Source organism: Littorina saxatilis, linkage group LG8, assembly GCF_037325665.1.
Source record: "Littorina saxatilis isolate snail1 linkage group LG8, US_GU_Lsax_2.0, whole genome shotgun sequence".
Taxonomy (NCBI): Eukaryota; Metazoa; Mollusca; class Gastropoda; order Littorinimorpha; family Littorinidae; genus Littorina; species Littorina saxatilis.
In genome coordinates, this window is record NC_090252.1 from 3162656 (window position 1) to 3189338 (window position 26683).

The following is a 26683-nucleotide window of genomic DNA, read 5'->3' on the forward strand; positions in this document are numbered from 1 at the left end:
ACATACACACACACACACCCCTACACAGAAAGAGAGACTCACCAGCAAACAGTGCACATACACACACACACACACACAGAAAGAGAGACTCACCAGCAAACAGTGCACATACACACACACACACCCACACAGAAAGAGAGACTCACCAGCAAACAGTGCACATACACACCACACACACACAGAAAGAGAGACTCACCAGCAAACAGTGCACATACACACACACACACACACACAGAAAGAGAGACTCACCAGCAAACAGTGCACATACACACCACACACACACAGAAAGAGAGACTCACCAGCAAACAGTGCACACACACACACACACACACACACAGAAAGAGAGACTCACCAGCAAACAGTGCACATACACACACACACACCCCTACACAGAAAGAGAGACTCACCAGCAAACAGTGCACACACACACACACACACACAGAAAGAGAGACTCACCAGCAAACAGTGCACACACACACACACACACAGAAAGAGAGACTCACCAGCAAACAGTGCACATACACACCACACACACACAGAAAGAGAGACTCACCATCAAACAGTGCACATACACACCACACACACACAGAAAGAGAGACTCACCATCAAACAGTGCACATACACACCACACACACACACAGAAAGAGAGACTCACCAGCAAACAGTGCACATACACACACCCACACAGAAAGAGAGACTCACCAGCAAACAGTGCACACACACACCACACACACACAGAAAGAGAGACTCACCATCAAACAGTGCACATACACACACACCACACACACACAGAAAGAGAGACTCACCATCAAACAGTGCACACACACACCACACACACACAGAAAGAGAGACTCACCAGCAAACAGTGCACATACACACACACACACACACACAGAAAGAGAGACTCACCAGCAAACAGTGCACATACACACACCCACACAGAAAGAGAGACTCACCAGCAAACAGTGCACACACACACACCCACACAGAAAGAGAGACTCACCAGCAAACAGTGCACACACACACCCACACAGAAAGAGAGACTCACCAGCAAACAGTGCACATGTATACACACCACACACACCACACACACACAGAAAGAGAGACTCACCAGCAAACAGTGCACATACACACCACACACACACAGAAAGAGAGACTCACCATCAAACAGTGCACACACACACCACACACACCACACACACACAGAAAGAGAGACTCACCAGCAAACAGTGCACACACACACCATACACACCACACACACACAGAAAGAAAGACTCACCAGCAAACAGTGCACATACACACACACACACAGAAAGAGAGACTCACCAGCAAACAGTGCACATACACACCACACCCACACAGAGAGACTCACCAGCAAACAGTGCACATACACACATACACACCCACACAGAAAGAGAGACTCACCGGCAAACAGTGCACATACACATACCCACACAGAAAGAGAGACTCACCAGCAAACAGTGCACATACACACCACACACACACAGAAAGAGAGACTCACCAGCAAACAGTGCACACACACATACCCACACAGAAAGAGACTCACCAGCAAACAGTGCACATACACACACACACCCACACAGAAAGAGAGACTCACCAGCAAACAGTGCACATACACACCACACCCACAGAAAGAGAGACTCGCCAGCAAACAGTGCACATACACATACACACACCCACACAGAAAGAGAGACTCACCAGCAAACAGTGCACATACACACCACACACACAGAAAGAGAGACTCCCCAGCAAACAGTGCACATACACATACCCACACAGAAAGAGAGACTCACCAGCAAACAGTGCACATACACACCACACACACACAGAAAGAGAGACTCACCAGCAAACAGTGCACACACACACACCCACACAGAAAGAGAGACTCACCAGCAAACAGTGCACATACACACCACACACACACAGAAAGAGAGACTCACCAGCAAACAGTGCACACACACACCACACCCACACAGAAAGAGAGACTCACCAGCAAACAGTGCACATACACACCACACACACACAGAAAGAGAGACTCACCAGCAAACAGTGCACATACACACACACCCACACAGAAAGAGAGACTCACCAGCAAACAGTGCACACACACACATACCCACACAGAAAGAGAGACTCACCAGCAAACAGTGCACATACACACCACACACACACAGAAAGAGAGACTCACCAGCAAACAGTGCACATACACACCACACACACACAGAAAGAGAGACTCACCAGCAAACAGTGCACATACACACCACACACACACAGAAAGAGAGACTCACCAGCAAACAGTGCACATACACACCACACACACACAGAAAGAGAGACTCCCCAGCAAACAGTGCACATACATATACCCACACAGAAAGAGAGACTCACCAGCAAACAGTGCACACACACACACCACACACACACAGAAAGAGAGACTCACCAGCAAACAGTGCACATACACATACACACACCCACACAGAAAGAGAGACTCACCAGCAAACAGTGCACATACACACACACACACACAGAAAGAGAGACTCACCAGCAAACAGTGCACATACACACCACACACACACAGAAAGAGAGACTCACCAGCAAACAGTGCACATACACATACACCCACACAGAAAGAGAGACTCACCAGCAAACAGTGCACATACACATGGGCCAAAGTCAAAAGGTGCCTCTTGTCATGTGACATTTTTAAAAGGCTAATAAATTAAAGATTTTTTTTAATATTTTAACTAAAGCTCTCAATAACATTGTACTAAAGTGTTTGCAGATGATATTGCCAAAGTTTCAGAACACAAAGTTGATAGTAAGTATTTTTTTTATGAATTTCTTATCCTAATTTCCCCCTATTTTTTGCCGTTTCTAAAGCCTCGTTTTTGGGTGTCATTAGAAATGCAAAATTAAACAGTGTAACCTTGTTTTTTCTTAAATAAAGAATAGATGGGCCGGTTCAGTAAAGTTCATTCTTTTATTTGAATTGGTCTTCAATATGAAAAAAACAATCAACATTGAGAATTTGAAGGTTAAAAAACTACAGTCTCCTGTGACATGTTCTGTCACACTAAATTCCTCTTTCTTTGCTTTTTTGCATAAAGAAAATGAAAAGAAAGAGCCATCGTTTTGGGGTCAACAAAACGATATCAATGTAGGCTACATATTAAAAGTTCAAAAAATAGCATGGTACCAAAATTAAAACGAGTTTTGACACGTTGCAAAAAATCTGTCACAAACGTCACGAGAGACAGCACGCGATTTTTGGCACCTTACTTTCGATCTCGATTAACGGCAGCTGCTTTTACGCCATCCGCAAAGTGGTCTGAGCGACATACGAGTTTCTGGCACATTCGAACGCATGGCGTCCTTGCGACCGGATAAGTTTTCTGAATCCGTCACACGCTTTTTTACACGTCACAGGAAACAACGCGGGGTCCAAAAATAACGAGAGACATGAAAGAACATCCTTCTAAGAAAAACTGAGTGCTTATTCTTCTTTGTAATTTTATTTTAACAAAGTTTTACGGAACAGAAGCACACAACTAACTTTCGATTTTGACTCAGAATGTTATTTCATTCAAACGACACAAACTTAGTTGTTGTGACAGAAACGCTATGAGAGTCATAGTGACGGAACTGTCACAAGAGACGTAGAAAACACACTGTTTCTATGTTTTAAAGAAAATAAATACATAAGTCAAGATACTTTATTGAAATATGAATAAATGTTTCTGTTGATGTTTTTTTTTTTTCATTCTACAATCTCTTCCGTCACACTGACTTGTCACAAGAAACTGGAAAAGTGTTGTTTTTCATGCAAAAATTTACTTCAGGATTTTCTTGTCTCTTTACACAAGTTAAATAAATGTTAGAAATCAAATGCTACATGGTTTGTCTGAAAAGTCTTTGTTGTTTTTTCTAGGAAGATTTGCAGAAAATCCAAAAATCTGTTTCTCGTGACGTGACATTTTCATGATGGCCATGCTTAAAATATATTACATTTGAACATTTCTTTTGACCATAATTCAAAAGAGTGTGTTGGATTTTGTACAAAAAGATATATTTCCATCTTGAAATTGGCATTTAAGGTAACAAAAAACAGCACTGAAGATGTTGTATGTCACGAGAAACAGATTTCAGAGCAGGAAACAAAACACAAATTTATTCAGTTGGTTGAAAAACTGCAGGGTTAGTTTTAAAAAACATTAAAAGTACATTAATTAATAGAGTCAAAAATGCAAAAAAACAAGTATAAAACATAAACACACACACCACACACACACACAGAAAGAGAGACTCACCAGCAAACAGTGCACATACACACACACACACACAGAAAGAGAGACTCACCAGCAAACAGTGCACATACACACACACACACACAGAAAGAGAGACTCACCAGCAAACAGTGCACATACACATACACACACACCCACACAGAAAGAGAGACTCACCAGCAAACAGTGCACATACACACCACACACACAGAAAGAGAGACTCACTGGTCAGCAAACAGTGCACATACACACCACACACACAGAAAGAGAGACTCACCAGCAAACAGTGCACATACACACCACACACACAGAAAGAGAGACTCACCAGCAAACAGTGCACATACACACCACACACACACAGAAAGAGAGACTCACCATCAAACAGTGCACATACACATACACACACACACACAGAAAGACTCACCAGCAAACAGTGCACACACACACACACACACAGAAAGAGAGACTCCCCAGCAAACAGTGCACATACACACACACACACAGAAAGAGAGACTCACCGGCAAACAGTGCACATACACACACCCACACAGAAAGAGAGACTCACCAGCAAACAGTGCACATACACACACCCACACAGAAAGAGAGACTCCCCAGCAAACAGTGCACACACACACACACACACACAGAAAGAGAGACTCCCCAGCAAACAGTGCACACACACACACACACAGAAAGAGAGACTCCCCAGCAAACAGTGCACACACACACACACACAGAAAGAGAGACTCACCAACAAACAGTGCACATGCTCTGGCCCCCCGACCAGGGGAGTGAAGTTCCCCAGCTGCTCTGCCAGTGCCAGCAACACTTCATCCTCGTCATAGATTGTGTCTGAAACATCACAACCACAAACGTTATACCTTGTCTGAAACATCACAACCACAAACGTTACACCTTGTCTGAAACATCACAACCACAAACGTTACACCTTGTCTAAAACATCACAACCACAAACGTTACACCTTGTCTGAAACATCACAACCACAAACGTTACACCTTGTCTGAAACATCACAACCACAAACGTTACACCTTGTCTGAAACATCACAACCACAAACGTTACACCTTGTCTGAAACATCACAACAACAAACGTTACACCTTGTCTGAAACATCACAACCACAAACGTTACACCTTGTCTGAAACATCACAACCACAAACGTTACACCTTGTCTAAAACATCACAACCACAAACGTTACACCTTGTCTGAAACATCACAACCACAAACGTTACACCTTGTCTGAAACATCACAACCACAAACGTTACACCTTGTCTAAAACATCACAACCACAAACGTTACACCTTGTCTAAAACATCACAACCACAAACGTTACACCTTGTCTAAAACATCACAACCACAAACGTTACACCTTGTCTAAAACATCACAACCACAAACGTTACACCTTGTCTAAAACATCACAACCACAAACGTTACACCTTGTCTAAAACATCACAACCACAAACGTTACACCTTGTCTAAAACATCACAACCACAAACGTTACACCTTGTCTAAAACATCACAACCACAAACGTTACACCTTGTCTGAAACATCACAACCACAAACGTTACACCTTGTCTGAAACATCACAACCACAAACGTTACACCTTGTCTGAAACATCACAACAACAAACGTTACACCTTGTCTGAAACATCACAACCACAAACGTTACACCTTGTCTAAAACATCACAACCACAAACGTTACACCTTGTCTAAAACATCACAACCACAAACGTTACACCTTGTCTAAAACATCACAACCACAAACGTTACACCTTGTCTGAAACATCACAACCACAAACGTTACACCTTGTCTAAAACATCACAACCACAAACGTTACACCTTGTCTAAAACATCACAACCACAAACGTTACACCTTGTCTGAAACATCACAACCACAAACGTTACACCTTGTCTAAAACATCACAACCACAAACGTTACACCTTGTCTGAAACATCACAACCACAAACGTTACACCTTGTCTAAAACATCACAACAACAAACGTTACACCTTGTCTGAAACATCACAACCACAAACGTTACACCTTGAATATAATTTTGTTGTTCCGTCGTGTGTGTTTGAGCCTTGGCTGATTGCATTGCTTAACAATTAACTTTTATTCAGGCTGATAACCAAATTAGATATATATTCAGAAATGCTGAAAGTGAAAGTAGTGTATAACAAGCAGCACATGTTGTTTTCCAACTGAGTTCCATTGCTATCTCAACCAACATGTTGTTTTCCAACTGAGTTCCATTGCTATCTCAACCAACATGTTGTTTTCCAACTGAGTTCCATTGCTATCTCAACCAACATGTTGTTTTCCAACTGAGTTCCATTGCTATCTCAACCAACATGTTGTTTTCCAACTGAGTTCCATTGCTATCTCAACCAACATGTTGTTTTCCAACTGAGTTCCATTGCTATCTCAACCAACATGTTGTTTTCCAACTGAGTTCCATTGCTATCTCAACCAACATGTTGTTTTCCAACTGAGTTCCATTGCTATCTCAACCAACATGTTGTTTTCCAACTGAGTTCCATTGCTATCTCAACCAACTGAGTTCCATTGCTATCTCAACCAACTGAGTTCCATTGCTATCTCAACCAACTGAGTTCCATTGCTATCTCAACCAACTGAGTTCCATTGCTATCTCAACCAACTGAGTTCCATTGCTATCTCAACCAACTGAGTTCCATTGCTATCTCAACCAACTGAGTTCCATTGCTATCTCAACCAACTGAGTTCCATTGCTATCTCAACCAACTGAGTTCCATTGCTATCTCAACCAACATGTTGTTTTCCAACTGAGTTCCATTGCTATCTCAACCAACATGTTGTTTTCCAACTGAGTTCCATTGCTATCTCAACCAACATGTTGTTTTCCAACTGAGTTCCATTGCTATCTCAACCAACTGAGTTCCATTGCTATCTCAACCAACTGAGTTCCATTGCTATCTCAACCAACTGAGTTCCATTGCTATCTCAACCAACTGAGTTCCATTGCTATCTCAACCAACTGAGTTCCATTGCTATCTCAACCAACTGAGTTCCATTGCTATCTCAACCAACTGAGTTCCATTGCTATCTCAACCAACTGAGTTCCATTGCTATCTCAACCAACTGAGTTCCATTGCTATCTCAACCAACTGAGTTCCATTGCTATCTCAACCAACTGAGTTCCATTGCTATCTCAACCAACTGAGTTCCATTGCTATCTCAACCAACTGAGTTCCATTGCTATCTCAACCAACTGAGTTCCATTGCTATCTCAACCAACTGAGTTCCATTGCTATCTCAACCAACTGAGTTCCATTGCTATCTCAACCAACTGAGTTCCATTGCTATCTCAACCAACTGAGTTCCATTGCTATCTCAACCAACTGAGTTCCATTGCTATCTCAACCAACTGAGTTCCATTGCTATCTCAACCAACTGAGTTCCATTGCTATCTCAACCAACTGAGTTCCATTGCTATCTCAACCAACTGAGTTCCATTGCTATCTCAACCAACTGAGTTCCATTGCTATCTCAACCAACTGAGTTCCATTGCTATCTCAACCAACTGAGTTCCATTGCTATCTCAACCAACATGCACACTCCCAGTCAGAAGACTGACGTCAAACTCCGCATGCTAGTCCTGACGTCAAACTCCGCATGCTAGTCCTGTTCGTGTAACATACCCGTCAACAAGTGAATCAACATACCCGTCAACAAGTGGATCAACATACCCATCGAAAGTGAATCAACCTACCTGTCAAGAAGTGAATCAGTTCTGTTTGTGTAACATACCCGTCAAGAAGTGAATCAACATACCTGTCAAGAAGTGAATCAACATACCTGTCAAGAAGTGAATCAGTTCTGTTTGTGTAACATACCTGTCAAGAAGTAAATCAACATACGGTCATACCTGTCAAGAAGTGAATCAGTTCTGTTTGTGTAACATACCTGTCAAGAAGTGAATCAGTTCTGTTTGTGTAACATACCTGTCAAGAAGTGAATCAGTTCTGTTCGTGTCCGCTCCACCCCCAGGGCCAGGGCGATGGTCGACAGCTTTTTGATGCTGTTGAGTCGTAGCTGTATCAAGAAAACAACGAGAATAGAGTTAGGCAACAACAAAAAATAGTCTGTTTAATATGACGCTCCTGCACCACTTTAAATCATACCATCTGACCCAGATGTCAAGAAATGACCATAGATCACATTACAATCGTGTGCATGGGTGGGAGCCCAAAATTGTTCAAGACTGAACTTTTTTTAAGGCCGGGGTCCAGGGGCCGCCAAGGCCCCGGCGGGGTCCAGGGGCAGCGCCCTGGTGGGGGGTCCAGGGGGGCGAAGGCCGAAAACGAATTTTATGAATTTAAAAGGGTTTCTCTGGCCTCTCCTGAGTTTAATTCTGATAAATAAGAACCTTGTTGGAGATACAAAAAGTAACAAAAACTAAAAATTTTAGGGACCTGGCAAGCATTAGAAACAACAAAAAGTGCACTATCAGTCCATTTGGCATAACACAGTATGAGATGACTATCAATGAGGGCGCAAAAAAAAAAAAAAAAAAAAAAAAAAAAAAAAAAAAAAATTGTCAAAATTTCTCTGAGACGGAAATCCGTCTGAGACGGAGGAACTCCCACCCATGCGTGTGTAGCCTTTCTCATGTGCTTGAATTTCCCTAGTAACTGCGGAAAGTCAAAATTTGCACATAATGCGCTTGAAATGTGTAAATACTTGAAGGCCAATGTTCACAAACACATTGAAGCAATGAAACAAATCGATGATATGATGCTATCACACCTTAGGCCAAAGTACAAACGGTAGTTTTGTGATGATATGTCATTTGTGAGAAATTACAGGTGATTTTGTGCAGAAACTTACGTCGCATGTCTCCCTTCGGACAGACAAATACGGGTGCAACCGCTTCGGACAGACTTGCCTAGTGCAACCACGGTATACGGTGTGACATTGTCTTGGTGGAAAAGAACGGAGTGTGTTAATTGCATTCTGTCTTTTGGGCGGATTGACCAGTGATCTAGGTATCTTTCAAACCGGTATGACATCATGAGCTGACCACAATGCTCTCACCAAAATCAGCCAACCTGCCAAGGTAACCAGTCAAGGCAACCAGTCAAAGGCAAACAATGACTAAATCACTGTTTATCAAAACCATTGACATGCAGACGTTTTCTGTGGAATAAATTCGGGTCATTTTTAGTTAACACGACCTTGCGACACTAAGCCTCATCAATTTGTTTGACCCTGACTCCTTGTCAAATGAGATGCGATGTTAGTCTTGATTGTTAACTAACTTCTTCTTCTTCTTCGTCGTTCACTAGTTAACTAACTGATCATTGGTGGTTTGACCCAACTAATTTCTATACACTTATCCTAACCATTGAGATTTGTGGAAGAACTGTCGAGAAAAGAAGGGAGAACAATCTGATGCAGAGAAAACAGATTTGTTTTGTATTCTAGTCTTATGATATTCATAGACTGATAGTCATATGGTATTCATATACTGATAGACAGCATGCTGTAGACTGCGTTGTTATTTTTGTGTGGCCAACACGACAGTCACGTTTTAAATTTTTTTTTTTTTTTTTTAGTGTTTCTAGTTGCATCAAATGATACGTGGGTCTGTGACGGTGAACTATTGTCTATCATTCTCTACATGGTTGTGAAGTCTATGATAAATGCATCGTTTGTTCATTCAGTGCACAACACTACAGAGGCACCTACATGCTGTTCTCCTTACTTCAGGGTCAACGTCTATTTATAACCCAGCAACTACTTCACCTACCACTACTTCAATTGTTTAATTCTTCGTCCTTTTTCCACCCCATTATATTAACATTTTGAATGAAGGGATGTGCTCGGTGGGCCTTTGCTTGGTAGGATTTGGGTTTCACTTACTCAGTGACTATTATAGTTACTGACTTAAAATCACTGAGAAGAAGAAAAATGACATCAAGAATAAATTTGGCTTTACTTGTTTCAAGTTACTGATGGTTTCTATCGCCAGGCCTTAAAGTGGCAAGTATTCAGTTTTAAATTTGGCTTTACTTGTTTCAAGTTACTGATGGTTTCTATCGCCAGGCCTGAAAGTGGCAAGTATTCAGTTTTAAATTTGGCTTTACTTGTTTCAAGTTACTGATGGTTTATATCGCCAGGCCTGAAAGTGGCAAGTATTCAGTTTTAAATTTGGCTTTACTTGTTTGGTAGTGGCTATTTTGCCGGTACCGGCAACGTAGCCTACCGGCAAAATAACGATATGTTACGGTAGAGGCTATTTTGCCGGTTGGACGCTGCTGAAGCTAGTAAAGTGAAACGTCTAGTCGGATTCTCCATCTCACAAAGGCAATACACAAGTAATCTTCAATATTTGTATTTCTGATGTGCAAACTTCAAAAGCAATTACAACCTTGTCTTATACACGAATAAAAGCCATCTCTCTCTCTCTCTCTCTCTCTCATTTATTGGTGAGTATTTAATCACAGGCGGTAACTTTCACTTTACTAGCTTGAGAGAGAGAGAGAGAGAGAGAGAGAGAGAGAGAGAGAGAGAGAGAGAGAGAGAGAGAGAGAGAGAGAGAGAGAGAGAGAGAGAGAGAGAGAGAGCCTCTACCGGCAAAATAGCCTCTACCGTAACATATCGTTATTTTGCCGGTACCGGCAAAATAGCCATTTCGTACTTGTTTCAAGTTACTGATGGTTTCTATCGCCAGGCCTGAAAGTGGTAAGTATTCAGTTTTTTACTCGCCATGGCGAGTAGAAACATGTAACTGGCGAGTAGAAATGTTCATTTACTCACCAAACACGAGTAAAATTGCTGAAACAAATTGTTGGTTTGGCTAGTAAAGTTTGATCTCTGGCTAGTAAATTTTCACAATCGAGACTGTGCCAAAAGGTGACGTTTTCATGTCAGTATGTCCCAAATGACATCACCAGTACATTTTTCATTCTATCTAATCTGTTTTCGTTCTATTTTTTCTAATAACATGCGTTAACAATTGATTGCCAACTGGAATGGAAGAGCACAAAAAGTGTAACTTGATATGTAGTTTCTCTAGAGGGAAAAACATCTTCCACTTTCATGTCAGTGTGTCCCATGCAACATACATTTGCCAAACAGCTATGTGCAAGTAGATTATTTGTTAGTGGTATAGAAAATACTGATCAACAATTAAAGTCAGTTTTCACATTCATTTTCTACCTATTTCTTATTTGTTTATTCTGTTGGCAATGGTGAAATGTCAGCAATCGTGTGTCATTCGGGACAGTAGACATGACACCTGACCTTTTGGCACAGTCTCAATCACTAGCCAAAGCCAAAGGCTAGTAGTAGTACACCATGTTGTTGGACTTTTAGGGCTGATTGCTGTTGTTAACTTGTTTGTTCTCTCCTCGCACTTTATTTTAGGACATTATCTATGACAGTAAAACTGTTCAATGAGGCGCAACTAAAAATCATTATTCTTCCTTGTACTTGTAGCTTCACACTGACTGTAAGTGTAACATTACTAGTAATACTACACTGACTCACGACAAGAACTTGAAGATTGCATTTCACAATACTGACAAGAGTCATTCTAAATTCATTTTAAAAGATACAGAATTGACCCTTACTAAGTTGATAAACTCTGCAAAAGAAGACCGGTAAACCGGTGCAGTAGTACAAGCGCTTCTAATTTGAGTGAGCAACGAAAACTTGATTGTGGCAGGTATCGAATCCTTTCCTACTCATCATTAACGCCGACCAGTATTCCGTCACCAAAATTGCTTTCTGCAAGAACTAACATAGTTTTAGTGGTATTTTCAAATCACATTCCTTCACTCCGTAAATTATTGAAAGAAGGCCTTGTATTGTAAAAGAGCGACAGGGTCGTTCAATCGGTTGCCAAAACACACGTTCTAACAGGAAACTAGTTTTGGTGCCGCGATCCTGCTAAATCACAGACAACTGAGTATGATGTATCTCACCCCATTGGGTTAAACAATCATCTGAAAGGCTATGCAATGTGAAAACCATACCTGGACATCTTCGTTTCTCAGTTCATCGATCAAAACTGCAATAGGATAGAGAGAATCATCCCCAGGGTCGCTCGACGCCATGTTGAATTTGAAATCTGCACTGACGTCATTCAGAAAAATGTCTGGAATTTTTTTCTCGTTCGATTTCATGTAAATATTTGATAACACCGACATAAACGGGCGTGGGTACCTCAAAAAGGACAATAGTTATTGTTTGAAATTGGTTAATTTTCAGTTGAATAATATCATTCGGAAGTTTCCGGCAGTACTCGTAATGGTCCGGATTCCGTCAAGGGACAAAACCATGAAAGTTGTTTCCCGAACAGAAACGCAGTTATCTCCCGTTAAAAATCCATGAGGTCGCGCCGGATAAATTATTATATGATTTTATGAAGTCTTATATCGCGCGCGTATCTCCAGACTCGGACTCAAGGCGCAGGGATCTATTTATGCCGTGTGAGATGGAATTTTTTACACAATACATCACGCATTCACATCGACCATCAGATCGCAGCCATTTCGGCACTGTAATAGTGATCAGACTCGCACGGAAAAGATCCTGTAAACCATGTCAGAGTTCGGTGGGTGGAAACACGAAAATACCCAGCATGCCTCCCCCGAAATCAGCATATGCTGCCTGAATGGCGGGGTAAAAACAGTCATACACGTAAAATTCCACTCGTACTAAACACATGAGTGAACGTGGGAGTCTTCGCCCATGAACGAAGAAGAAGAAGAAGTATAGAATAGTCATTTTTTGTAAAGATTTTATTCAAGCAGTATGTAAGAAATGGTACTTTGTACTGGAAACTTGCATTCTCCCAGTAAGGTAATATATTGTACTACGGGCGTACGTTGCAAGCCCCTGGAGCAAATGTTTGATGAGTGCTTTTGTGAACAAGAAACAATTGACAAGCTGGCCCCCATTTCCCCGTCGCGATATAACCTTCGTGGTTGGAAACGACGTTAAACATCAAATAAAGAAAGTGTATAGATCTCACAGAGCTTTTTGTACATTGAGCTTTCTAAACTATCACGAGCAGTGCTTTTAGTGCACAAATATTTTAGTAGAGAACAAAATGAATTGTGTTTAAATAAGCGCTGATTTCCATGCTAACTCATATGTTGCAGGATGAGACGAAAAACCGAGATCCCTTCGTGTACACTACATTGGGGTGTGCACGTTAAAGATCCCACGATTGACAAAAGGGTCTTTCCTGGCAAAATTGTATAGGCATAGATAAAAATGTCCACCAAAATACCCGTGTGACTTGGAATAATAGGACGTGAAAAGTAGGATATGCGCCGAAATGGCTGCGATCTGCTGGCCGATGTGAATGCGTGATGTATTGTGTAAAAAAATTCCATCTCACACGGCATAACTAAATCCCTGCGCCTTGAATATGTGCGCGATATAAATTGCATAAAAACAAATTAAAAAAAAATAAAATCCCTGCGCTTAGAACTGTACCCACGGAATACGCGCGATATAAGCCTCATATTGATTGATTGATTGATATCCTACTTTTCACGGACAATTATTCCAAGTCACACGGGTATTTTGGTGGACATTTTTATCTATGCCTATACAATTTTGCCAGGAAAGACCCTTTTGTCAATCGTGGGATCTTTAACGTGCACACCCCAATGTAGTGTACACGAAGGGACCTCGGTTTTTCGTCTCATCCGAAAGACTTGCACTTGAACCCACCACCTAGGTTAGGAAAGGGGGGAGAAAATTGCTAACGCCCTGACCCAGGGTCGAACTCGCAACCTCTCGCTTCCGAGCCCGGCGCAAGTGCGTCACCACTCGGCCACCCAGTCCATAAATAGCTACAATGACAGTCATTGACAATGTGTTTTGCAGTCATAACACAAAAATTACGGTCATCATAACATGAAGAAGATAGGAGATCTAGAAATATCCTTTAACACTGTCTACTTTCAAGTTTTTTTTAGCCGAGACCACACTGTGGAACGACACGTCACTGGAACCGTGAGTTGTGTGTCCCTGTCTCTATGGTAACTTCACTACGCTGTGGAACGACACGTCACTGGAACCGTGAGTTGTGTGTCACTGTCTCTATGGTAACTTCACTATGCTGTGGAACGACACGTCACTGGAACCGTGAGTTGTGTGTCCCTGTCACTATGGTAACTTCACTATGCTGTGGAACGACACGTCACTGGAACCGTGAGTTGTGTGTCGCTGTCTCTATGGTAACTTCACCACACTGTGGAACGACACGTCACTGGAACCGTGAGTTGTGTGTCCCTGTCACTATGGTAACTTCAACACACTGTGGAACGACACGTCACTGGAACCGTGAGTTGTGTGTCGCTGTCTCTATGGTAACTTCACCACGCTGTGGAACGACACGTCACTGGAACCGTGAGTTGTGTGTCCCTGTCACTATGGTAACTTCACCACGCTGTGGAACGACACGTCACTGGAACCGTGAGTTGTGTGTCCCTGTCTCTATGGTAACTTCACCACACTGTGGAACGACACGTCACTGGAACCGTGAGTTGTGTGTCGCTGTCTCTATGGTAACTTCACCACACTGTGGAACGACACGTCACTGGAACCGTGAGTTGTGTGTCACTGTCACTATGGTAACTTCACCACACTGTGGAACGACACGTCACTGGAACCGTGAGTTGTGTGTCGCTGTCTCTATGGTAACTTCACCACACTGTGGAACGACACGTCACTGGAACCGTGAGTTGTGTGTCCTTGTCTCTATGGTAACTTCACCACACTGTGGAACGACACGTCACTGGAACCGTGAGTTGTGTGTCCCTGTCACTATGGTAACTTCACCACACTGTGGAACGACACGTCACTGGAACCGTGAGTTGTGTGTCCCTGTCACTATGGTAACTTCACTATGCTGTGGAACGACACGTCACTGGAACCGTGAGTTGTGTGTCCCTGTCACTATGGTAACTTCACTATGCTGTGGAACGACACGTCACTGGAACCGTGAGTTGTGTGTCCCTGTCACTATGGTAACTTCACCACACTGTGGAACGACACGTCACTGGAACCGTGAGTTGTGTGTCACTGTCTCTATGGTAACTTCACCACACTGTGGAACGACACGTCACTGGAACCGTGAGTTGTGTGTCGCTGTCTCTATGGTAACTTCACTATGCTGTGGAACGACACGTCACTAGAACCGTGAGTTGTGTGTCCCTGTCACTATGGTAACTTCACTATGCTGTGGAACGACACGTCACTGGAACCGTGAGTTGTGTGTCGCTGTCTCTATGGTAACTTCACTATGCTGTGGAACGACACGTCACTAGAACCGTGAGTTGTGTGTCCCTGTCACTATGGTAACTTCACCACACTGTGGAACGACACGTCACTGGAACCGTGAGTTGTGTGTCACTGTCTCTATGGTAACTTCACCACACTGTGGAACGACACGTCACTGGAACCGTGAGTTGTGTGTCGCTGTCACTATGGTAACTTCACCACACTGTGGAACGACACGTCACTGGAACCGTGAGTTGTGTGTCCCTGTCTCTATGGTAACTTCACCACGCTGTGGAACGACACGTCACTGGAACCGTGAGTTGTGTGTCCCTGTCTCTATGGTAACTTCACTATGCTGTGGAACGACACGTCACTGGAACCGTGAGGTTTTTTTTTTTTTTTTTTTTTTTTTTTCCTCAGTTCCATGCAGTCCGCTTCAAGCTGAAAAATAAATGAAAAGAATGAAACCCTAAGTTTTTTTTTCTTTCTTTCTTCCTTTTCTCTTCTTTCTTTCTTTCTCTCTACAGCTGAGCGTCCTTCTTCATTGGCGTTTTATAAATTTATCAATTGTATGTGGTTTTCTACAATGGACAAAATCTTGCATCTTTAATGTTGGTTATTGTCTTACATATGTCTGTGTTTGGGTTGACTTAGGTGTTGTTTGTGGCGGTGTCATGATGGAGTTAACATAGTAACAATCACAATAAGTAAGAGGAAAAGCAAATTGTAAGCGTGCTAAAGTTTTCTTAGTAACAGTTCTCTTTTCATACAAGTGGTGTTTAGTGTAACAATGTAAGTTCCGCCTTCCCCGGTACCGTTCTCCTTTTAGCGAAACGAAAGAAAGAGGGGGCGGTGAGGGAAGCCAGAAAAGAAGTATATATGATACACTATTCTACGTTTCGTATTTGTTTCTCTTTGTCAAACATTATTATAATATCAGTGGGAGTTCCGTATCTATATTTGCTTATGCACATCTTTCCTATCAAAATCAAGTGATTTATATATTTGCATTTTATTGAGTCAGCACCATTAATATAACCACACAAAATATGTTCTACTCCAAAGACTATTCTTATTTTATATTTCTCATAAATAATTTGTTCAACGTATCTCCATAGCACTTTTATTTTCTTACAATTAACAAAAAAATGTTCAACGTAATCTATTTCGGTTGGACAGAAGGGGCATCTCACACTATCTCGTATTCCAATTTTATACAGAAGAACATTTGTTGGATAAATCGTGTGTAATATTTTCCAGTGCAGCTCTCTTAATCTGAATTCTTGGGTTACATTTTTGGCCAGGTTCCAATGTGACTGGTCGACATTAATGCCAAACATATCACGCCAGAAGTTGATAGATCTCGGGGTAGTGTACTTTTCTTTAACAATATATTCACGGAATTGCCTGGCACTTTTAATACTCGTTTTATTGAAAAGAAGATTGTTTTGTCTATTCAATACAGGTTGGTTAGGATCATAATTGCTTTTCTTAATATATTCAGATACTGCTGATCGAACTACAATATATTCCAAGTAGAGGCCAGGTGAAGCGTAAACACTTGCTTGGATAGCGGGATAGGACTTGATACCGTGATTACCTAACATGTCTCCTACATACGTAATGCCTGACCGGGCCCAGTTCTCATAATACAGAACGTTATTTTGATAACTTATACTTGGATTGTTCCATAAGCAGTTGTCTTGCACGCAATCGTTCTGAGAAATTGTATTATGTTCTAACCATGTTCGAGCAACAGCTGTCCAAAATATCGATTTTATTCTTCCAATTCCCTTACACTTAGACGGTCGAATAGCTGTAGTAAAGCAGGCAAAGCCACAACCGAACCCTTCAAAATATTTGTTTGGGATCCATGTCCATTTGCATGAAAGGTTGCCAGATGAGAGTTTGCTTAACCATTGACATAAGAAGGAGTTTTGCATTGTTTTGACGTCTATCATATCAATACCACCCTTTTCGGTACTGCTATTTAAAACAACTCTTTTTACTTTTTCAAATGCTTTTTTATTACAGTCTTTTTTCCTCCACAAAAAACGATATAATATTGTGTTTATTTCCTGCAGCACTTTGTCAGGGATACAAATAGATTGCATTAAATAAACTAACTGCGAGAGCAGAAAAGTTTTGATAATGCAAATTTTTCCAGGAATGCCCAGGTTCCTTTTTTCCCAAGTGAAGATGCTTTGCTTAATTTTATCAATTTTACTTGACCAGTTTAGTTCAATTTCGGATGCGCTTTTCTCGCTGTTAAAGTTTACTCCTAATATTTTAATCTGCCGAACACATTTTACCTCAAAATTAAAATTGATATTTTTACTTGATCCAATTCCCATTGCTTCAGACTTTAGCTTATTCAAGCACAAGCCTGACACCTCCGAAAATACGTCTATAATCTGTAGAACCATTGTAACGTCATCCGCGTCTCTCAAAAACAAAGTGATATCATCGGCGTATAATAGAATTTTTAAAATATTTCTACAAGTTACATTAAGGCCTTTTACTTCGTTGCTCTGCCTAAATCGTATAGCCAGAAATTCCAGACCAATAATAAATGCCATCGGTGAGAACGGACATCCTTGTCTAATGCCACATTTTACATCAAAGTTTTCCGACAGCCACCCATTGTACACAATACAACTTCTGGTTTCATTAAACAACACATTTACCCATTGTATAAAATCTTTTCCAAAGCCAAATTTACGAAATGCACAAATCATATATTTTTTGGATATACTGTCGAATGCCTTTTGAAAATCCAAGGCTAATAAAATCCCAGGTTTCCTATTAATTCTGCAATATTCAATCACATCGTCTATAGTTCTTATAGTGGATGAGACATGCCTTCCTTTCATATAACCGACCTGGTCCTCATTGACCACTTTATTTATTACTTTGCTCAGTCGATTTGCAAGAGACTTGGCTAAAATTTTGTAATCAGTGTTTGTCAGTGAGATGGGTCGCCAGTTTGTAAGTTTGTTTTTTGGCAGATCTTTTCCTTTATGCAATAAGGTTAATACTGCTGCCCTTTGGGTGTAGGACAAAGAACCACGATCAAAAGAGTAATTAAAGGATTGCACAATTACATCCTTCAGTTTACACCAAAATATTTTAACAAATTCAGTAGTCAGACCGTCCAGACCGGGCGAAGACCCGTTTTTCATCATCCTAAGAGCATTGGAGGCTTCTTCAATGGTAATTATACCTTCACATTGTTGCATTTCGTCTTCACTTAATTTAGGAAGTTCGCACTCGCCAAGGAAGTTGTCAACACTGTTAGATACAACCGAATGAGGTATGTTTATTTCACGGCTATAGAGGTTTGCATAGTATTCTTTTTGTGTTTTTAAAATTTCAAATTGGTCATGTATCTTGTCTCCATTCTCCAATTCAATATTCGGAAATAGTTTTGCATTTGCCCGTACTTTTTCTAGATTGAGGAAAAACTTGGTGTTCTTTTCCCCCTCCTCAATCCATTTAATTCGAGATCTCGTTTGTGCGCTCTTCAATCGCTCTTGTTCATGAATTTCAAGGTGAATTTTAAGTTCTTCGCGTTTTCTTAGTAAAGTGACGTTATCAGGTTCCCTAGCAAGATCGGATTCACAAGATTCAAGTTTGTTGTACGTGTCAATCTGCTTATTTTTATTGAAAACTGCACGTTGCTTACTGAATCGGATCGTTTCCTCGTTTATTTTTATTTTTAATAATTCCCATTTTTGTTCAGGGTTCTCCTGTTTATTTTCATCAAGGTAAGTGTCAATTACACTATTAATTTTGTGCACATATTGCTTATCTTTCAAGAGTAGATTATTACATTTGTAATAACCCGTCCTTTCTTGCCGTTAGAGAGTTTTAGTGTAATACGTACACCTCTGTGGTCGGATGTTGGGACAGACATTAAATTAGTCTCGATCACTGTGTCCATTCCCTCTTCCGTTGTAAAAATATAGTCCAACCGTCTGGCTATAAACTTGTTAATATTTATTTTGGACCATGTATATTCCCTAGTCTCGGGATTAAAAATACGCCAGACGTCATTTAGACCACACTGTTCGACAAAAGAGTTGAAAAGTTTGACATGTGCGGCAGGGTGTTTTTCTCCACTAATGATATCAAGATTATTATCTCTAACACTGTTAAAATCACCGCAAACTATTTTAATCATCGAATTACTTTTGTTGATCTCTTCAGTAAGAACAGCAAAAAATATTTTCATTTCTCTGAAAGTGCTTGGAGCATACACATTAAAAATAGTTGTTTCTTTTCCATTAATAGACAGGTTTATGGATACATGCTGACACTCGATGGACCAATCGAAGGAAAACTGCTTTCTTACAAGAATAAGTTGACCCTTCGAGTGTTTTGTTCCTTCAGTCGAGATTAATTCACCTCCCCATTCTTTTTTCCACGTTGCTACGTCTGCCTGTGTAATATAAGACTCCTGAATACAAATTACGTCATATCTTCCTTCTCTCAGTCGACTAAATAGTTTTTTCCTTTTAGTAACATTTCTCAATCCTCGAACATTTAAGGACAATATTTGTAAATGTTCCATACTAAAATATTAATATGTTTTAGTAGTAGTTCCAACTCGCATCAAAATCGCAATGGCCAGAAATCACAGTCCATTAAACATGCAGTAGTCGTAAGGGGGAAGAAATCTTCTCAATAAGGGACATAATCATCCCGTCTCGGTTTCTTTGGCGTTTTGTTCTTTGTTGACCGTGAGTTGTGTGTCCCTGTCTCTATGGTAACTTCACCACACTGTGGAACGACACGTCACTGGAACCGTGAGTTGTGTGTCCCTGTCACTATGGTAACTTCACCACACTGTGGAACGACACGTCACTGGAACCGTGAGTTGTGTGTCCCTGTCTCTATGGTAACTTCACCACACTGTGGAACGACACGTCACTGGAACCGTGAGTTGTGTGTCCCTGTCACTATGGTAACTTCACCACACTGTGGAACGACACGTCACTGGAACCGTGAGTTGTGTGTCCCTGTCTCTATGGTAACTTCACCACACTGTGGAACGACACGTCACTGGAACCGTGAGTTGTGTGTCCCTGTCACTATGGTAACTTCACCACACTGTGGAACGACACGTCACTGGAACCGTGAGTTGTGTGTCGCTGTCTCTATGGTAACTTCACCACACTGTGGAACGACACGTCACTGGAACCGTGAGTTGTGTGTCCCTGTCTCTATGGTAACTTCACCACACTGTGGAACGACACGTCACTGGAACCGTGAGTTGTGTGTCACTGTCACTATGGTAACTTCACCACACTGTGGAACGACACGTCACTGGAACCGTGAGTTGTGTGTCACTGTCACTATGGTAACTTCACCACACTGTGGAACGACACGTCACTGGAACCGTGAGTTGTGTGTCGCTGTCTCTATGGTAACTTCACCACACTGTGGAACGACACGTCACTGGAACCGTGAGTTGTGTGTCGCTGTCTCTATGGTAACTTCACCACACTGTGGAACGACACGTCACTGGAACCGTGAGTTGTGTGTCCCTGTCTCTATGGTAACTTCACCACACTGTGGAACGACACGTCACTGGAACCGTGAGTTGTGTTGTGTCATGGTCAGTGTGTCATGTTGTGTTGTGTCAGTGTGTAATGTTGTGTTGTGTCATTGTAAGTGTGTAATGTTGTGTTGTGTCATTGTCAGTGTGTAGTGTTGTGTCAGTGTGTAATGTTGTGTTGTGTCATTGTCAGTGTGTAATGTTGTGTTGTGTCATTGTCAGTGTGTAATGTTGTGTTGTGTCATTGTCAGTGTGTAATGTTGTGTTGTGTCATTGTCAGTGTGTAGTGTTGTGTCAGTGTGTAATCTTGTGTTGTGTCATTGTCAGTGTGTAATGTTGTGTTGTGTCATTGTCAGCGTGTAATCTTGTGTTGTGTCATTGTCAGTGTGTAATGTTGTGTCATTGTCAGTGTGTAATGTTGTGTTGTGTCATTGTCAGTGTGTAATCTTGTCTTGTGTCAATGTCAGTGTGTAATGTTGTGTTGTGTCATTGTGTAATGTTGTGTTGTGTCATTGTCAGTGTGTAATCTTGTGTTGTGTCATGGTCAGTGTGTAATGTTGTGTTATGTCGTTGTCAGTGTGTAATGTTGTGTTGTGTCATTGTCAGTGTGTAATGTTGTGTTGTGTCATTGTCAGTGTGTAATCTTGTGTTGTGTCATGGTCAGTGTGTAATGTTGTGTTATGTCGTTGTCAGTGTGTAATGTTGTGTTGTGTCATTGTCAGTGTGTAATCTTGTGTTGTGTCATGGTCAGTGTGTAATGTTGTGTTATGTCATTGTCAGTGTGTAATGTTGTGTTGTGTCATTGTGTAATGTTGTGTTGTGTCATTGTCAGTGTGTAATCTTGTGTTGTGTCATGGTCAGTGTGTAATGTTGTGTTATGTCGTTGTCAGTGTGTAATGTTGTGTTGTGTCATTGTCAGTGTGTAATCTTGTGTTGTGTCATGGTCAGTGTGTAATGTTTTTTTTTTTTTTTTTTTTTTTTTTTTAAATCTCAGTTGCATGCAGGCTGCTTCAACCCTTTCTTTTTTGCCTTTTTTTTTTTTTTTTTTTTTTGGTTGTTGTTGGCGGGGAGCATCCTTCTTCATTGATTTTTTTAATTTTTTTTTTTAAGTAATGTTTTTACTATAACATTAACATTACTATATCTAAATGTATTTTAAGCAACTTTTCTATATAACAATTCCTTCTCAAAAATGCATACAATATCCAGAGGGGAGCCATATCTATAAATACCAACACACATTTTGGCTATCACAATCAAATAATTCACATAACTTATTAGTGCCTTGGAACTTTGTGAATTTTCAAATACGCCCAAAAAAACTTCCTTTACGGTAATTTTAATAATCATATTATATTTACAATTCACTTTATCCTCAACGCATTTCCAAATGGACATAATTTTCGGGCAAAAGTAAAAAAAATGTTCAATATAATCAATTTCGTTCTCACAGTGAGTACAGCAATTACTCACGGAAATGCCTATTTTATACAATAAAATATTTGTGGGGTAAATATTGTGCAATATTTTCCAATGCAGCATTCGCAATCTTGTTTCAGTGGTTACTTTGTTTACCATTAACCATTGCTCTTTTCCCGGCCTGAAATCAAATTTATGTTCCCAAAATTTAACTACAACCGGCTCCACATATTTTTCCTTTATAATTAATTTGCGAAATTGACAAGGCTTACTCAGGTTCTTTAAATCGTTGAATCCACATACATTTCCATTTGCAGAGCGTAGTGTTGCTGCTTTAACTGCTGTACAAATCACCCTATATTCAAAGAATCTTGTGGGCTTACATCCAACCTTCTGCTGCATAATATTAAAGGGCACAATCTCATTACCAACATATACATCCTTTACTCGACAAACGCCTGCTTTAATCCAGTCGCTAAAAAACAGGGTTTGGCCGCAATAGATTATATCCTTGCTGTTCCATAAACACGTATCTCTTAATAACATGTCTCCACCTACTGCTCTCTGAATCATGTCCTTATTTTTCAACCAACAAATTAAAACTTGTTTCCAAAATACATTTTTAATTAATCCCAATCCTTTAAAATTTTTTACCGTGGTGTTAGATTGGAAGCAACACAACCTTTCACCAAGCTTCGAGAACATATGTATCGGTATTTGTTTCCAACTTTCCTGCTTTTCGTTCAATAAATTTGCCGCCCAGGACAACAAACAAGAGGACTGCATATCAATGACATCAATCATTTTTAAACCCCCATCAGGAAACTCTTGACACATCACTTTTCTTTTAACTTTCTCAAATGCCTTAGTGTTTGAAAATCGTTTTTTCCAAATAAATCTGTAAAACATAGTATTTATCTCAGTCAATACCTTTTCGGGTATTACCAGTGCTTGCAACGGATAAATAATCTGCGATAACAAAAGAGATTTCACAATGCATATTTTCCCCATGATACTACAATTTCGTTTAAACCATTTTACAATGTTGCGTCGTATATTTTCAATACGGCTTGTCCAGTTTTCTTCAATCTCAGAGACCGATGAGGAGCTACTGAAATAAATTCCCAAAATCTTCACTTTTGTAGTCCACCTTAACCCGCACTCATTTTCATTACCATATTTATTACTGCCCAAGGCCATGATTTCAGTTTTTTGTCTATTCATTGCCAAACCAGAGAATTTGGAAAAATAGGTAACAAGGGTTAATGCGTTTTTTAACTCATCCATATCGTTCAGAAATAGGGTCACATCATCAGCATATAATAATATCTTAAAGAACATATCATAATTATCATTAGTTTCTTTTGGCAGAGGCAGACCCTTAATTGAACCATCATTTCGAATTTTCAAGGCCAACAATTCTAATGCAAGGATGAAGGCCATCGGTGAAAAAGAACAGCCCTGTCTGATACCTGCGTGCAATTCAATACATTCCGATAACCAGCCCATAAAATTGATACAACTTTCCGATTTATACAATAGAATCTCTACCCATCTTACAAAGACGACACCAAAATTAAATCGTTTAAATGCATGTGTAATGTTGTGTTATGTCATTGTCAGTGTGTAATGTTGTGTTGTGTCATTGTCAGTGTGTCATGTTGTGTTGTGTCAGTGTGTAATGTTGTGTTGTGTCATTGTCAGTGTGTAATGTTGTGTTGTGTCATTGTCAGTGTGTAATCTTGTGTTGTGTCATTGTGTAATGTTGTGTTGTGTCATTGTCAGTGTGTAATCTTGTGTTGTGTCATGGTCAGTGTGTAATGTTGTGTTGTCAGTGTGTAATGTTGTGTTGTGTCATTGTCAGTGTGTAATGTTGTGTTGTGTCATGGTCAGTGTGTAATGTTGTGTTGTATCATTGTCAGTGTGTAATCTTGTGTTGTGTAATGGTCAGTGTGTAATGTTGTGTTGTCAGTGTGTAATGTTGTGTTGTGTCATTGTCAGTGTGTAATGTTGTGTTGTGTCATGGTCAGTGTGTAATGTTGTGTTGTGTCATTGTCAGTGTGTAATCTTGTGTTGTGTCATTGTGTAATGTTGTGTTGTGTCAGTGTGTAATCTTGTGTTGTGTCATGGTCAGTGTGTAATGTTGTGTTGTCAGTGTGTAATGTTGTGTTGTGTCATTGTCAGTGTGTAATGTTGTGTTGTGTCATGGTCAGTGTGTAATGTTGTGTTGTATCATTGTCAGTGTGTAATCTTGTGTTGTGTCATGGTCAGTGTGTAATGTTGTGTTGTCAGTGTGTAATGTTGTGTTGTGTCATGGTCAGTGTGTAATGTTGTGTTGTGTCATTGTCAGTGTGTAATGTTGTGTTGTGTCATGGTCAGTGTGTAATTTTGTGTTGTATCGTTGTCAGTGTGTAATGTTGTGTTGTGTCGTTGTCAGTGTGTAATGTTGTGTTGTGTCATTGTCAGTGTGTCATGTTGTGTTGTGTCATTGTCAGTGTGTAATGTTGTGTTGTGTCATTGTGTAATGTTGTGTTGTGTCATTGTCAGTGTGTAATGTTGTGTTGTGTCATTGTCAGTGTGTAATGTTGTGTTATGTCATTGTCAGTGTGTAATGTTGTGTTGTGTCATTGTCAGTGTGTAATGTTGTGTTGTGTCATTGTGTTATGTTGTGTCATTGTGTAATGTTGTGTTGTGTCATTGTCAGTGTGTTACTGTCATTTTGTAATGTTGTGTTGTGTCATTGTCAGTGTGTTACTGTCAGTGTGTAATGTTGTGTTGTGTCATTGTGTAATGTTGTGTTGTGTCATTGTCAGTGTGTAATGTTGTGTTGTGTCATTGTCATTGTTTAATGGTGTGCTGTATCGTTGTCAGTGTGTAATGTTGTGTTGTGTCGTTGTCAGTGTGTAATGTTTTGTTGTGTCATTGTCGGTGTGTAATGTTGCGTTGTGTCATTGTGTCATTGTGTTATGGTGTGTTGTGTCATGTTGTGTTGTGTCATTGTCAGTGTGTTACTGTCATTGTGTAATGTTGTGTTGTGTCATTGTCAGTGTGTTACTGTCAGTGTGTAATGTTGTGTTGTGTCATTGTGTAATGTTGTGTTGTGTCATTGTCAGTGTGTTACTGTCTGTGTGTAATGTTGTGTTGTGTCATTGTTAGGGTGTTATGTTGTGTTGTGTCGTTGTCAGTGTGTAATGTTGTGTTGTGTCATTGTTAGGGTGTTATGTTGTGTTGTGTCGTTGTCAGTGTGTAATGTTGTGTTGTGTCATTGTCAGTGTGTAATCTTGTGTTGTGTCATGGTCAGTGTGTAATGTTGTGTTGTGTCATTGTCAGTGTGTAATGTTGTGTTGTGTCATTGTCAGTGTGTAATCTTGTGTTGTGTCATGGTCAGTGTGTAATGTTGTGTTGTGTCATTGTCAGTGTGTAATCTTGTGTTGTGTCATGGTCAGTGTGTAATGTTGTGTTGTGTCATTGTCAGTGTGTAATCTTGTGTTGTGTCATGGTCAGTGTGTAATGTTGTGTTGTGTCATTGTCAGTGTGTAATCTTGTGTTGTGTCATGGTCAGTGTGTAATGTTGTGTTGTGTCATTGTCAGTGTGTAATCTTGTGTTGTGTCATGGTCAGTGTGTAATCTTGTGTTGTGTCATGGTCAGTGTGTAATGTTGTGTTGTGTCGTTGTCAGTGTGTAATGTTGTGTTGTGTCATTGTCAGTGTGTAATCTTGTGTTGTGTCATGGTCAGTGTGTAATGTTGTGTTGTGTCATTGTCAGTGTGTAATCTTGTGTTGTGTCATGGTCAGTGTGTAATCTTGTGTTGTGTCATGGTCAGTGTGTAATGTTGTGTTGTGTCGTTGTCAGTGTGTAATGTTGTGTTGTGTCATTGTGTAATGTTGCGTTGTGTCATTGTCAGTGTGTATTGGTGTGTGTTGTGTCATTGTGTTACACGACACTTGAGATTGCCACAAGTTCTCAAACGTCGTATAGTTGTGTTCTTTTATTCTACGTCGCCCGTTTTCGCAGCAGCAGAAAACAACTCGTCAAATTGAGTTTGAGGATTTATTTAGCATTCCATACATACAACTGCACATCGTA

General features: G+C 40.5%; 1 protein-coding gene across 8 annotated transcripts in view; it reads right to left on the bottom strand.

The window, feature by feature from the left end:
- Positions 1–12466, bottom strand: part of LOC138972544 (serine/threonine-protein phosphatase 2A 65 kDa regulatory subunit A alpha isoform-like) — an 84768-nt gene extending 72302 nt beyond the window's left edge. For all 8 annotated transcript variants that reach the window (XR_011457663.1, XM_070345192.1, XM_070345190.1 and 5 more), the window contains exons 1-3: positions 12354–12466; positions 8316–8406; positions 5053–5153 (exon numbers count right to left, since the gene is read on the bottom strand). Coding sequence is in view for 7 of the 8 variants with exons in the window: in XM_070345192.1 (XP_070201293.1) it covers positions 5053–5153; positions 8316–8406; positions 12354–12434 (273 nt within the window). In the remaining variant the exon portion in view is untranslated. The remainder of the gene's footprint in view (positions 1–5052; positions 5154–8315; positions 8407–12353) is intronic.
- Between the last annotated feature and the right edge of the window lie 14217 nt (positions 12467–26683).